Raw genomic sequence first — 15,278 nt, 5'->3', positions numbered from 1 at the left:
CAAAAACGCCACGTTCCTTAAGACTCTCAATTACAGCAACATAACCCCAACGTCACAAAAATTATCTGGCCATGCTTTCTGAATATGCTGTCAACTTTTGTCATAACTGTGTTTGATTAGATAGTCTTTTCCAGCTCACCCAGAAATCATAAAATACAGGCTATTCTAAAAAAGAGAGCCAAAATTCTTTGCAGCAGCCTCCTCGTTTTCAAGAGGGAGCCCCAAGCATTTCTGATGACCACAGCTGTAGGACAATGAAAATACAGTCCCTGACGTGCAGGTCTGGAAGTCTCTTTTTTTTCTAAAGGCAGTAAGCTGTTTCCTGTGAACATATTTTAACTCCCTTTATTTAAACTTTCTATATGTACTATACAGACTATAGTCTAATATAGACTATATAAACTTTCTATAATCTTCTACTGTTTCTGCACCTTGAATAATGAAATTTAGTGGCAATTCTGGATTTCTTTACCATGTTATCTCTTTTTCTTTCTGTATTCTCATTTAAAACTGGCTGATCTGTATGTATCATCAGACCATAGGAACACGTCCACCAGCAGAGCATCTAATCTTTATGGAATACAACCACACGCTCTCTCTCAACTCAATCCAGTACTTATGCACATCAGTACAGCCCTTAATAAAGTGTTGTATGTTCAACGTTCGGGACAGACACCACTGAAATTAGGGTACTAGTCCAGACAAAGGGATCAACACTCTGGTCTGGAGCTGGGAACAGAAGCTACCAAGTGTAGGATAATTCAACTGAGGACATATGCACCATTCTAGGCAGGAGTCCAAGTCCACTCACTTTTAAGAATATTTCCCCCAGGGACTGACAATTTTAGGGAAGACGTCATGAACAAGAGACACTGCTGCCAAGGTGGAGGAATGCATACACAGAGGTGCCCCTTTTTGCAAATAAGTCAACATTAAGCAGTGGCTCTGTTTCAAGTTTCCTGCCCCATCACGTTACTTCCAGTCTGTGATGACGTGTATAGACATATCTCAAGACCATAAAGAGCAGAGACTATTCTTGGACATCTCTCACGCTACTGTATCTTTTTTTCTTCTCAAGGGCTTGCAAACAGCCAATAAATTAATAGTTTAAGAATTTCCAGTTGAAATACTTTTCATGGGAAGATGATACTTTCAACTAAATGAAAATTGCTGGGGAAAGTGCCTGCTTCCCCGAAAGGAAAGTTTCTTTGTCAGAAAACTAGGAAAGGTACACCCCAGCAGTTTTGGTATACTTTGCCTGGTTCTTCTGTTTTGCTGGTTTTTTTATAAACAGGCATTTTTGTTGATTTTAGCCAAAATTTCCAGCTCCAGCCAGTTGCAGTCTTTAGTGCTCATCCCTTTGCCATGTTGATTTTTCTCCCTCTGCCAAAGTGCTTCTTAAACCTCCCCTGAATATATGCTCTTCCTTGTGTTTGATAGCTTTTTCTTTCTCTTTTCCCCATTGTTATTTAAGACTGGGCTTTTATTGCTCAACGTATTCCAAGAAGCATTTAGGATAAATGCTCTGTCAAAGACACTTATGTATAGTTGAGCCATATTATATTCTATATGAATCATTGCGGGTGTTTCACAAACAAGGTTAGATCAGCCAGATTTTCCAACTATATTAAACATAGCTTTTTCAGACATGGTCCACTAGCCCTGAGATTAATCCTCCATATTGAAACTCACCTCATATTTGGACCATGTCATGTCTGCCCACCAGGGACAGGAACATGCTGCTAATGCTTTCTCCTAACGAGGATAACAATCCTGTGATAGAGCAATCTCGGCCAATTTTTATCTGCAGAATGCAGGGGAAAGGTTAACTTTGCAAAGCTAGATAGTCTCTCTCCATCCCTCCCAGCTTCTTGTCTATGATATCTTTAGACAGAGACCTCAGCTAAATGGCCAGGAAAGAGAAAAGTCTAGGGGAGGAAGGAAGTCTGTTTCACCACTTGAGGACAATTTTGTGCCATACTTTATCTTATACTAATGAAGATCATCAAGACCCTGGCAATCAAACCTTCTTGCCTGTTTTACTGGATCAGATGGATGGAGAAGCTCAGGGAATATAGAATCGCTTTTTACCTACCCAACACACTTTCCAAGGTGCATCTGCTACATTAAATCTGGTCCTTCAGGCAAAACTGAAATGCCACCTGAAGAAGAGCAGCCTGCCAGAGAGGTCTGAAAAATGAAGTTGGTGGCAGTCTATTGCCCTGCAATGGAGAAGCAACTAAAACCCCACGGAGAGAAAAGGACAAAATAGCTATGGGGGAAAATGAGCACAAGATGTTTCTTGAAAACAGAAAGAAACTGTGGTGGTTCTCATCTGGTGCAGTTAAGCAGCTATGATATGAATACTGTCCACAAGTGAAAAAAACTAGCCACTGAAGCTCAATCTGTTCCAAACTCACTCTACAGATGCTTTACAATCCACTTTTTGTCTGGAACTTGTGTGGTAAAGAGAGGTTCCTCACACCCTTACCCACCTCCTGTACTAATGCAATAATCTTGCTTAGTCACAGAAAAAGGGAGAGAAAAAAGGAAAAGGAGAGAAAGTGATTAATAATCTGTGGGCAGCTGCTTACTTTCCAATTGGTTGTCCAGGAGGGGTGTGCTCCACTTCAAATCCTGCTTGTCTCAGTACATCAATCACAGTGTTGTTACCCAGGAAGTGACCTAAAATACAGGTAGAAAATAGCACTGTCAATCAAATGGCTCCTCTCACTCACCTGACCTTCTCCTGTTGGAACAACAGGTTTGGGAGGCAAAGTTACCAGAAGCTAGACCACCTCCAAAAGCAAGAAAGGCACTTCATGCAGTTTGCTGGAATTCAGACTCAACCATTCGCCACGTAGCCCACTGCAGCTTTTGGCAGTGGCCGGGGGAAGAGACAGCATACAGCCTGACATTGTATTGTTCCACCATATCTACATCCCCTCCCCTCACATGGCCAAGGGACTGGGTGGATAAAATAAAAACTAGATGAATTGCTAGTCTAGTCTTTCACTGTGGCCATTTTTAGTATCTGCATGGACTAAATGAACTTCTCACACAGGTATCAGAACGACTCTGTGGTGGCAAAAAGAATATTATTAGGGCTCTGACTCACGACTTGGAACAACTTACAACCCCAGATGTCCACCCTGCCCACCATCATTCGTGGACATCTGCTTACGAAGAAGCTCTGAAGCCGCTGTACTGCACGCTCAGTGCTCATCTACCTAAAATGGCAGTGATTCAGGAATTGCTTCATCGACCGCTCAGCCACCTGCACAGCGGGGTTGGGAGGAGCTGGGATGGTAACCTTATCTCTCCCAAAACATGAAGATTTAGTCCTGTAAATCAGAGCTCTTTGCTAGATGCGTAAAGGTCACATTCCTATTCACAGAGTAACAAAGAGCCAAATAAGTATTGCAGCATGTACGGGCCTTGAAAGAGTTTACTTAAGGGAGTCCTGTACACTTGAGGTCTGAACCAAATCCCACTGGAGTCAATGGGAGTCCTCAAAGGGCTTTGGGTACAGACTCAATAAGGCAGTGTAATCCCTCCAAAGCTTTCAACTTATTGTCAGAGTCCGACATTGTTTTCAGGGTGGGTTAGAGGTATAAAGTGAGGAGGCAAGAACTCCACTAACAGGTTTATTAAAATGCACGTAGCCCAATAACCTGTCTCCAACTGTGTCCCACTGTGAATATTAAAGGTATATAAATACATACGTGAATAACACTGGGAAAGGAGAGAATGATTCTCTCCCGTTACGTCTGTTAGCTTCCAGCTCTGCATGGCTGGGTGACCCCCATTTACACCCAGGTCATCACGTCTCACTGCCAGCTCTGAATAGACCAATTCACCGCAAATGCGCTCAGGCCTCTACCTCCATGTACTTTTTGCCCCGTGACATCTTGCAGCAGGGAGTTCCACCACGTGCCGCGTGTAGAAACGCGCTTCTCTGGTTTGCTGCTGCCTGGAGAGTGTGCGTTTGCCTTAAGCACAGTATAAGTGTTTGCAGGAGATGTCTGTAACTGCCCGGCTCCATAGCAGAGCCAAACGCTTTTAACAGGAAAAACAAGGCAGGCAGGACATGCCCGAGTCTCCCTCCATGCATGCCACTGTGTCAGGAGCTGGTGTTACCGCCAGCAGAGTCACTCCTAGGACACTTCACCCAGACTGCACAAAGTCGCTATGAATTTGAGAGTAATTCAGTCCCTAGTACTCACTAAGCCTGCATCTCTCCGCGTACACTGCCAACAAGGGCGCTAATTCACATCAGTTGTGGGAATGATGTAGTCGTATGGCTTTTAGTGCAACTTGCAAGCACTGGTAAGAGCTTTTAGCCAAAAGACATTTCTTTAAATGATTAAACGTACATTTGCAGAGCCCTAGTGTGTTCCAGGATTCCTCCACTTCCTTTTAAGAAAACTCAAAATTTGATTTTCCCCTGACTAACTTACTTCTAACAAAAGCCAAAGGAGCAGAGAGCAGGCCCAAAAATGTGTTACACACCCTCAGAGATTCAAGAAATGAGACATTTGTGAGTGATTAACTGGATTTGATCATATCCTGGTTTTTTATGCAGTGGCCAAGGCAAACAAAGGTCCCCATTCTGTCACTGGCAAAGTGACATTGAGGACCCAAAGTCAAAGGTGTCAAAGTCAGAGATGTTTCTGAGTCCGTGGTACAACACTCTACTTTTCCTGAACTGGAGTCTTAAATGCTAAAAGATTTCTTAGTGTAAACAATCGTTCTGAATCCAGCAAATCTTTGACACCACAACAGTACAAAAGAACCCAACTTTAACCACTTAAAACCCAGAAAAAAATGTAACTATGCAACAGCTTTGATTCCTAATCCACAAAATGTCAGAGCTGTCACCTCCTCAGTAAAGCCTGCTGGTCCCTTCAAGTGATGGATGAAGACCAAAAGATGACCAAAAGACCTACTGGACTTCCCTTTCCTGCCCTCTGTGTGGAAACTATGATGAAAGCTGCTAGTTTGTTGAACTGGTGATCTGCTGTGCAGGATGGCAGAAGAACGTAAGTGTGCCGAGATGTGTCTTTCCACAGGGTAAGTCACCCCAAGCAATTCAGTCCTCTGCCATACCCCTTCGCTTGGGAATTATCCTCCAGCTGTCTGGGAGTTTGTGTTGGATTTGGACTGGAATTGCAGTGAAGAGGTGGTTCCCGCCAAGATAAAACCCACCTGTGTGGGGAATGAATGTCCCCAGCGCCTCTTCTGAGACTAGGGACTACATTTCCATATCACAAATCTCCTTACCCTCTGGTCCAAGGCTTATTTCTTTAATTTTTGTCTTCCTATCATGAAGGAATGAATACCAGCTTCCATAAAAAAAAACCAAAACCCAACCACCCAACTCCAAATCCCTGAATAAATAAAAATCTTCATTAAAAATTTGAATGTGAACACTGTTATTTCATTTTAGGTCCACAATTCAACACACATTACAATATTTTAGATCATAAAATGGTTTAGGTTGGACGGGACCTTGAAGATCATCAAGTTCCTATCACCCGCTGTAGGCAGGGACACCTCCCACTAGACCGGGTTGCTCAAAGCCCCATCTAGCCTGGCCTTGAACACCTCCAGGGATGGACCTTCAACAACTCCTCTGGGCAACGTGTTCCAGTGCCTCACCACCCTCAAAGTGAAAAATTTCTTCTTAATATCTAATCTAAATCTCCCCTCTTCCAGTTTGAAGCCATTCCCCCTCGTCCTATCACTACATGCCCTAGTAAAAAGTCCTTCCCCAGCTCTCCTGTAGGCCCCCTTTAGGTACTGGAAGGCTGCAATAAGGTCTCCCCGGAGTCCTCTCTTCTTCAGGCTGAACAACCCGAAGTCTCTCAGCCTGTCAGCAATTTTCATTGCTGCAGTTCAACCAAGAGAAAACAAAACAAAACAAAAAAATCAAAACCAAATCATAATTCCAAGCTGACCCCCAAATAATTCTGAAGCTTTAATGACTGCTAGGAAATGGCATAAGCAGGTCTTTGCAAAGCTTTACCTTTAGACTTTGCTTAAAATTTTCCTGTTTGCGTTACCCCACGTACATCTGGGTAAATCACCACCATCAGCTTCCCCTGTTAATACATCTTTTCCACCTGATCACAAGATTTTTATACCAACCAGCTCTGACTTCTACTTGTCTTAACTTTTCTGCTCAGTCAGAATTCGCATACTGTGATTGCTTCTGTATCCATCTATTTATTATACATCACAGTAACGCTATCGTGCCCAACTCATTATCTCATCACGCACAGTACAAGCAACTTGAAGTCATGCTCTACCTCAATGATGGAAAAACTGAAAGTCTGTAAGCTCAAACCAGCAGCCTTCCCACCCAGCACAGACGTTTTCCCATCAGTGATCCATGCCATCCCCTGGCAAGGAGCTCCACAGGATCAGAGACACATGGAAGAAGAGGTTTAAGGAAAGAGGCGGCACTTGGGAGGTCCAGTGCAGGTGGGTAAAGTGAAGCATGAAAACGCCCTCATGTCATTGTTGTACTTCCAGGGTTAAAGAATTCCTGGAAGAAATGCCTTGGCTTGCCTCCTGCTGCTAAGTCCATCGTAATTATCCTTCCCAGTTTTAAAATCTAGGAAAATTTTCTGTGTGAGAAGTTTCTTACATAAAATGACTCTCCTTGGTCACATACAACTTGAGATAAGCATTCACTTGTTAGATATTGACAACACTAATACTTTCAACAGCTTACAGCATGTAATGAAAACCAATTTAACCTGTATATTAGAGACAATTAAGCTCAGCATGGATTAGATCAGTGAAAAACATGAAATCCCAGCCTCTGGCTGCCCATATGTGCAAACAGAATATGTAATGATTGCCAGATTTGTTTATAACATCAGAGTATTTATTTTTAATTTATAGATATTAAAAATTGAACTTTTTTATCTATATATGCGTGCATGGGTATGCTTCGCTAAAAACTTTTAAAAATTTCTCTGCATGGCCTGCAAATTTTCATTCCAAAAAAAAAATATCAATAAAGTATAACTATTGAAAAGTTAGTGTATCTAGAGACATATCAGACAGAGACAGAGGAATGCTCTTGCTTCTCCATCGCTATTCCCCCTCTTCAGTCTAAATCTGAATAAACTATTCCTGCAGTATCAACCAAATTTACCCTGACAGCTGATGAAGACTGTATCCAAGAGGTCAGAACACCAACTGCCTCAGGAAATCCATGCAAGTGTGGGAAGAGGAGAGAAAGCAGACATAAAAGGTTTTCTAGATAGGGACTTGAACTGAAAGTCTGTACTTGGGCATGGAGATAAGCAGCACAGCCTCTCCTAACAGTTTAAGTTAAAAAAAAAAAAAATCATCAGTAAAGGTGTGGTTGCAGTGCTTCCACCCTCTAAGGATAAGGGGATACTCATGGGATTTGCTTGCGGACAAGACCCAGTGCCAAACTCAGAGTCACTTCACAGTTTGAACATAGATGCAGTGGAGTGGCCAGTGTGGCCCACTGCACCTGGGGGGAGTTGCTTCATTAAATTTAGTGAGGCCAAGATTATTCTCCTGTCACTCATGTCTTGTTTTTTCAAGACGGAGGATCTGGAGACACTGGAGGAACACGTTATACAGCATGGTTGCTAACATTAATCAAACATCTTCTATCCCTGTTTTGTGTTTTGTGGGCTTTTTGTGTTTTTTTTTTTTTTTTTTTTTAATTAAGAACTGTGCTTTGGACTACACAAAGCAGATGCATGTAATGCATTTCCTTATCTCCACAAGGTTTCATTTTTCACTGGAAGAAAGAAAGAATAAACCACTTCGTTTTTTTACTAAAAGGTGAAAAATATATGGTTTCCTTAAAGCATGCGCACGCACACGCACATACACTGCTCAAAAAATGCATTTTCTTCCTTTCTTAGTGGAATATCCCGAGGCGGAGAGAAATACACTTCTCAGCCAACTCTAACAGTAACAGCCACGTATTTTCTAATTGACCACAGAAACTAAAGCTCTCCTTTACCATTTCAGACATTCTGGTGACCCCCATCAATAGCGTACCTACGCATAAGGTTGCATCCCTCAAAAGTTAAATGAACTTGGGTGTTCCTACACAGAAAAACACAACTTTGTTTCGATGATGACAGAAGCAGAAAAAATGTTTTTAAGCAAATGTTATGTACGTTATCTAGGTCTAGAGATCTACTACAAATTACTTTGTCTCTTTGTTTCACAATTCTTTGTTCCATGGCTTAGAAGGATAAAGGGGTACAAAGGAGAAGGAGATAATTCCCTCACAAAGGACCTCCATTGCCAGAGTCTTTGAAGTTGTGCTAAAAAAGCCTTGCTAGCCCATTAGCTGACACACAGCAGAAACCTGAACTGTTTCCATGCACACTACAAGCAGAGCTATTTTCTGCACAATTAGTCATAAAAAAGGCCAATGTAAACTGTGTCGGGAGGTCTCAATTCTTTACATTCTCCACACAGTGAATCAGACGTTATGTATAACGTTTTGTTGCCATTTAGACCTCGGGCTGCTTTGCAATCAGGAGGCGGCAGTCTCTATTCCTCCTTCTCTCTCGACGTTGATTTTCAAGCCTCTTGGCACCACCAGAGTGTTTATGGCAGTTAGGCTTCACGAGAATTAGCGTGGGCAAAAACGCAAATGCTGAAAGCTGCACGTTCACAGCTGGGGCAAATCACAGTTGGGGCAAATACTTACTGGTTCCTTTGCTTGCTGCCTCCATTTCTCTTATTCTGAGAACGGTCAAACCGAACATTTTAGAAGCTGAATGATGAATGTGTCAAGAAGCGACTGTAGGAAGGAGCTACAGCAAACAGTTCAGGCAATGAATTTTATCTGAATTTGCTAATTTCTCCATTATAGCATTCGTCTCTAACCCAATGGTCTCCGGGTAACAGCATGAAGTTACTGGGGGAACCTCATGACATCCTACATTACTGTCTCCTACGACGGGAGATGTCCCAGACCTATTATGGGGAACCAGTTTTGTGGATAAATCATCCAAATTTTTCACTCCCTTCCAATCCTCCTCCAGCATCATAGCTGTTTCTATCCCTGCACCCAGCCATTCTTTGCTAATGGGTACCATCCTTTAAAAATTGGAGGATCTTTCACCCTTTTTCATGACGACTCAGATTCAGACCGCTATCTCTGCCAGAGGATTGCTCCTCTATTCTTCCTAAACCACTTACTTTCCGGAAATCTCACTCTAGTGGTAGGGATTGCCTTCAATCAGTATCTTGAGTGTAGCTTGACACGGAGCAAATGTTGGATTCGCACAGAGCTCTTGCTTTTGCGAGCTGGATCTAGATGTATCTAAAAGATTCCTCCAGTCTCAGTACCCTTCTAATGTGGTGTTGTATCAGAGTATAAAGAATGACACCAGGTAACGGATTAGGTGGGTGATATGCAGCATCTATTGATGTGTATGATGTTAGGACTGCCTGATAATTTTTATTTTAGAATTTACCGATAACATGAACAAAATTAATGTTCATGGGGATCCAGCAGGGGCATTTTCTGGGAATGGTTGGAAAGACTCCAGTGTCCCCCAACCTCTCCTAGTTAGTATGAAACAAGGTGGGCCATACTCCATGCCACGAGATGAGACATGCAGTGTATGTATGAGCCCAAATGCATCCCTGCCCACACCTCAGACAGACCAGATATAACAAAGGCTTCCTGGAGGCTGGTATTCAGGTTCAAATCAAGAGCTGCTGGTGGGCTTCCCAAAGAGAAAGTGAATTTCAAAGATACAGCATAGAACTGAGAGTGCCCTGGGGCAACTCCTGGGCAGTAACAGCGCCCAAAACCAGACAAGAAGGGACAATAGATGCTATGAGAGACAATCTCATGGGTGAGCGAACTGGCACCCCACAGAAACTTTAGCAGCCTCAGAGACCATCCCCACTAGGTCTGTTGATGCCACCCCAAATGTCCTTGGCCAGGGAGGAAAACGCTTGGTGCTCAAAGCCAGGAACTCTGCACCCCGTCTTTCAGAACACACTGTCACCCCAGGTTGCTGGCTTCTGCTCTGCTGCAGGACATGGTTTTGCACTTGGAAATTTCCGCACTATGCGAAAGGCTATGGATGCAGGGAACGAGCTTTCTTCCTCCCCTGTTTGGCAGGAGCAGCCAAGCCCAAAGCATGCCTTACAAAATACTTTGTACAAGCCACGTGCAATGGTCTCGTAAAGCAGGCTTTCATCAGAGCCTCCTTACATCATGCCACCCCTTCTCCAAGGCAGATGGAGAAATCATTTTCCCTCTCTTGTTTGATGTTGTTATTCTCTGCAGTTGTGAGGAACTGACTCATAGCCACTTTTGGACAGTCACGGGAAGCAAAGCAGTAAAACACAAAAGGCCAAAATGTGCAGCACTTTGAACGTCCAGCAATCCCCCATGGCTCTCCTTCCTTCTTTTCTTGCATATAATCACCTCTCTCCCCTCTCACCCATAAGCACTCTCAGAATATGCTCTGGAGAAAGGCCACACCGTAGCTGGGGGGAAACTGGAGCAATGAGGAGCCAAAAGTTGAGGGGGTTATTCCAGATTGACGCCAGGGTAATGGAGCCCAGATTTGTGTTTCCCTGGGGTGTCTTTGAGAACTGCAATGCAATACCATACTCAGAGCATCTCAGTCTGAAGGACAGACAGACTTGCACAGCCTTCTTCTATTTTCTTGCTGGCTTTCAATGTAATAAAACCCTCTCATGGCTCTCCCCTTCTGCTCTTTCTCTCTGCTTACCCCCTCTGAGCATCTTTCCTGTTGAGGGCATGGAGCTATTCTGGAGGCACCCAAATGTCACACACTGGAAATCCTTGTCTGGAAGTGGCCTGGAGTGCAATGCAGAGCCCTCAATGGGCTCAGCATGAGATGGGACTGAGCTTACCAGTTTGGGACTGGTGCCATGCTGGCATAGCTCTTTGCTTTCAGACCCAATATAGTGCCATCATATGGGCTTCACCACTCAGTTCTGTGCTATCTTCAAAGGCTTCGCACACCTTCCCTAGCAGACTGGCCCTAATTATATGGTGAGGAAAAGAATAAATATACTTTTTTTTTTTTTTTTCAAAAATCTAGATTTTCTTGACGTCTAAACCAGCTGTTTCACTTAGGTTAATAAAAACAACACAAGCGAGAACCGAAGTGAGGTCACCTACCAAGCATCTCCTCCGGCCTCTGTGTCAGACCACAGCAACAACTGAGCTGTGTCAGACCCACACAACAAGAGGGTTCATAGCTGCTTCAGACATTTCAAAATGAAGTGACTAGTCTAAGCTGGTCAGTCTCACTGAAGAAGATGGGCACCTCCCCAGAGCAATTCATTCCAACATCTCAAATACCAGGTTTGGGAAGGACATAAACTCACTATGCAATTCTCTCTCCATTAACCATGTGAGTTTAAATAGCTCCTCTAGCCTCAGCATCTATCAGACATGGCATGATGGCCCACCAAGCTACCCTACCACTGCCCAGAAGTTCCTGAACACTGCCCAGAGCTCATCCTTCCTTCTTCTGCCCTGCCCCCCACCTTTCTTGCCATGCCAGTTTCCAAGGGAGAGGGAGCTGCGTTTACCTGTGCTGGACATTGTGTTCTCGTTGGGTATGAGGCCTTTTGGGCTATATCATATTCCAGCTTTACTTACATGGCATTAAAGGAGTTTTGCACAGAGAGAAGAACCAACAGAGGATGACCCTTCCAGTATATATTCTTAAAGAAATAACTCACTGGATATCAAAGATCCGAGTTTAAAGGGCAGAGGGAGGTGAATGAGCAGTTCCAATATCCTACTACCTCAGCCCAGTATGTTTGAGATATGATGAATTCAATCCCTTCCTGACTATGCTAAGGAAAAGGTCCCTTGGGGGGTAAACAACAAAGCCTACAGATTTGAAGTGTTTATTTTCTAAAGTGTATTTGTTGTGTTTGCTGGTATAAGCTGGAACAACTTACCAGGACAAGAAACCTGTAGGAGGAAAATTATGTGGGTAGGACTGAAGTAAAGGTTTGCCTGTTATTTTGTCCTCAGGTTTTACTGCATGTGAAGACAGGGCTTGCTCAGACTGAGACATTGCATGGAGGATGGTTATTGGCATTTTCCCCTATAGCAGAATGCCACAACTACATGGGATTTACTTTTTAAATTTTATTTATTTTTTTTTTTTAAGGTGCATGCTTCTCACTGAATCATGTTGTTGGAAACACACCTTTCTACACCAAGATGTGATGTAAGGTGTGACTGGAGGTGCATGCCAACCATGGAGCTGTGTGACAGGGAACAGGTCTCTGTGTCCCTCATGTGATCCTCTCCAACTGGCAGGGCCAACATACAAAATCTTGGGAACTTCACCCATCCCCAGCACTGCAGGTGGAGACAGGGAGATGAGTATGAGGAAAACCTAGAGAAAATCTCATATCTCTTAAGTGTCTTCTCAGGGTGTTGAGCCATCTCTGAGACTGGTGATGGTCTGGTATGAAATGCACTATCTTTGTGTACAATATTGTTTGCTGAGTGCCATCAACACCTCCAGCAGTGAGGAAATCGGTAAGGAAATGCAGTCTCACTTTTTTGCCCAAGGTGCCTCATTAGTGTGCTTGCAGCCTTGCGAAGTAGACAACACGCTCCCATCTGAACCAAAGTTATCAGGTCTTTTCATGTAAGCCCCTGGCTGGCCCCCTGGACAGCCACCACACTAAAGTCCCGACAGCTGGCGCTAGGCAGGTAGCCTCCGAGCGAAGTGTTTCATATCCCATCGCAAATCCCTCGAGCCATCCTGAACTAGTCTGGAATGCACATGGACCTGCTTGCCAAAGCCAGGCAAGGGTTGGGGTATGGGGGAGAAAACTTGTTTCCATACCTCCCTGCTCCCTGCTCCATGCTTGTGCTTTGAAAGAAGGTAACTGTGAACGTGTTACTAAAACACCTACAATAACTCCATGGAGTCTGAGCTCAGGGCAGCTTCAAGCCTTGGAAAGCTCCTTGGTCAACAGAAGAGCTTTTTGCACGCAGAGCGTCTCACTGAACTTGTGGAGACGCTTCTAAGGTGTGGCCCAGCAAAGACCAGATCTTGTGGGACCTCAGCCTTTCTAAGGACACAGCCAGTACCACGAAATGCAGCATCTTCACCTGCCTTAGGCAAAGGCTTCTGGAAGGTAATAAGGACGCAGTTAGCAGCTTTCTGTAGGAAATAAGTAGTGTTGAGGACCCTTGGTATATCATTGCAGGCTCTGGGAATCAGAAGTTTTGTGACTTCCAGAGCTGGACTACTGAGTTTGTCTAATCCCTCTTTGGCCTTATATCCTATATCCATGCCACGATATCTTGTGGCCGCAATGTAATTACACACTGTGCGAAACAGTGTTTCCCCATGTTTGTTTTGAATCTTCCCACTGACCATTTCATTAGACTCCCCCCAGTTCCTCCAGTTTCCACAGGCACAGCTCTAAACCAAATTAAAAAAACATTGTAATCTTGCTCTACTGTGAGATTAAACCCTGCCAGGAAAGTTAGTTGGGGGCAATGTCTGTCAAATCTGTGAAACTGCTGCAAAGAATTACAAGACAAGCTGTCATTTTCTGTTTGAAAATTAGTTTGAAAACCACGAATCTAAGCTCCCAGTTGACAGGACACGGATCCTTGGTTGTTCTATCTGGTTTTGACCTCACAGTCAACTATTTTACAGGCTACACTGGTTTCTTCATCTTTTCCAGAAGCCCCTTTCTGGTGGTTTATTTGGATTGTCTCAGAAGTGGAAAACGTGGTGATGCCATAACACAAAACACAGCGATTCGTCAGCAAATTGCTGACCTCCTGAAGTTTATGGACACAGGACAAACTGCTGGAGCAGAGAGTACCAATGCTTTCTAGCCCGCTTCTTGAGCAGTGCGACGCAGGCATAGGAAAAGCCATTAAGCTAGACTTTTTTTAAAAAAGGAAACTCTTCACAAAACCCCAAACCTAGCCTCTTTAGTCAGTATCGTTTTAAATATAAAAGCTTCACCTTGTTAAGACCGTCGATAGTTCATGCTTCTCCCAGAAAAATCCAGCCGGCCACTGGATGTCACTGTTGTTGCAGAAAAACGCTCCAAAAGTTCACAAATCGGGCTGTGAATAAGGTGAGGTGAAGTCACCCAAACCTGGAAATGGATTTTTTTCTTACAGTTAACCAGCACGGTGCCAGTGGCACTCGGAAGCTGCCCCATCAGTGCGAACAACTGGAGGCAAGGCGCACTCAATGGGGCTGAGGTCTCCACCATCATCTGAGAGCGAGTCCTCCGTGAAGCTCACGGACCCTGACTCACCCATGGCCAGATGTGTGTCCCCTCTTCTTGCTGGCTCCCCTCTGGTTTTGCTGAGATGCGTCCCGGCTGAACCCCATGACACATCCAACCTGGTCTCCAGTTTGGACTCAACCTTTTCTCTTCTGCCATACAGCGGAGCACACTGCAGCAAGCGCATTCCTCCCAAGCTTGTCCTTGATCATGGATTAAAAGTAATTACACGTAGTTTTGCTCTGTGGTTTTAGCTGGCGCTGCTGAAAGGGCAGTTTAGCATAGCTGCATGACTTCCAAGGTTTAAGCTAATATCTCCATCGAAAACAGCTTTGTGTTATGTACATCGTTTGCCTCTGAATTACACCAGGCATCTCCAAAGCCACTCAATCACACAGAGGAAATCTGCCCTAAAAGACCTTCCTGAGCCCTTTAATTCAGCTAAAGATGCCGTTGCACCATCATGGTGAGCCTCGACAGTGCAGGAAACGGACTTTTTCAAGGAGTTCTTTGAGGCTGTAGGCTGAGGCTCTTCCCTCTGTGAAAGCAGGAGAAACAAGCCCCAGGAGTTGGGGTGTTGCAAGACCCTCAGATACATGTGTTGTGGGAAGAGATCTAGAGCACCTAGATCTGGAAATCTGCCTCTTTTTGAAGTGCAAAGCATGCCCAAGGCTGTGGAATAACAGAAAACTGGGCTAGAAAGTACCCATTTTGGTCCATCTAAATGTCATAACTCAGGATCAGCACTGCCTGGGCATGATGGATCAGCTTTGACCCTAAGGATGTTGGTATAAATTAGGAAAAGGACGTCCATAGGGCACTTTGACTGCAATATTTTTAAAGCACTAGGGGATTCCTTGGCTGTGCCTTTTCTTTATTATTTTTTCTTTCTTTAAAAGCAAAACAGAAGACAGACATGCTTTGGGAAGGACAGACAGTCCTTTGGCTAAAGGTCCTGTGGTAGGAACGAGGGGAGG

At 44.1% G+C, this 15,278-nt stretch overlaps 1 protein-coding gene across 1 annotated transcript in view; it reads right to left on the bottom strand.

The window, feature by feature from the left end:
• TRABD2B (TraB domain containing 2B) overlaps positions 1-15,278 on the bottom strand; it is a 299,956-nt gene that overhangs the window by 45,789 nt on the left and 238,889 nt on the right. The window contains exon 5 of the mRNA XM_009884835.1: positions 2,595-2,685. Coding sequence (XP_009883137.1) covers positions 2,595-2,685 — 91 coding nt within the window. The remainder of the gene's footprint in view (positions 1-2,594; positions 2,686-15,278) is intronic.

Source organism: Charadrius vociferus, unplaced genomic scaffold (assembly GCF_000708025.1).
Source record: "Charadrius vociferus isolate BGI_N301 unplaced genomic scaffold, ASM70802v2 scaffold163, whole genome shotgun sequence".
NCBI lineage: Eukaryota > Metazoa > Chordata > Aves > Charadriiformes > Charadriidae > Charadrius > Charadrius vociferus.
The sequence above is the reverse complement of the archived record's forward strand: the minus strand, read 5'-3'. Positions and strand labels throughout refer to the sequence as shown.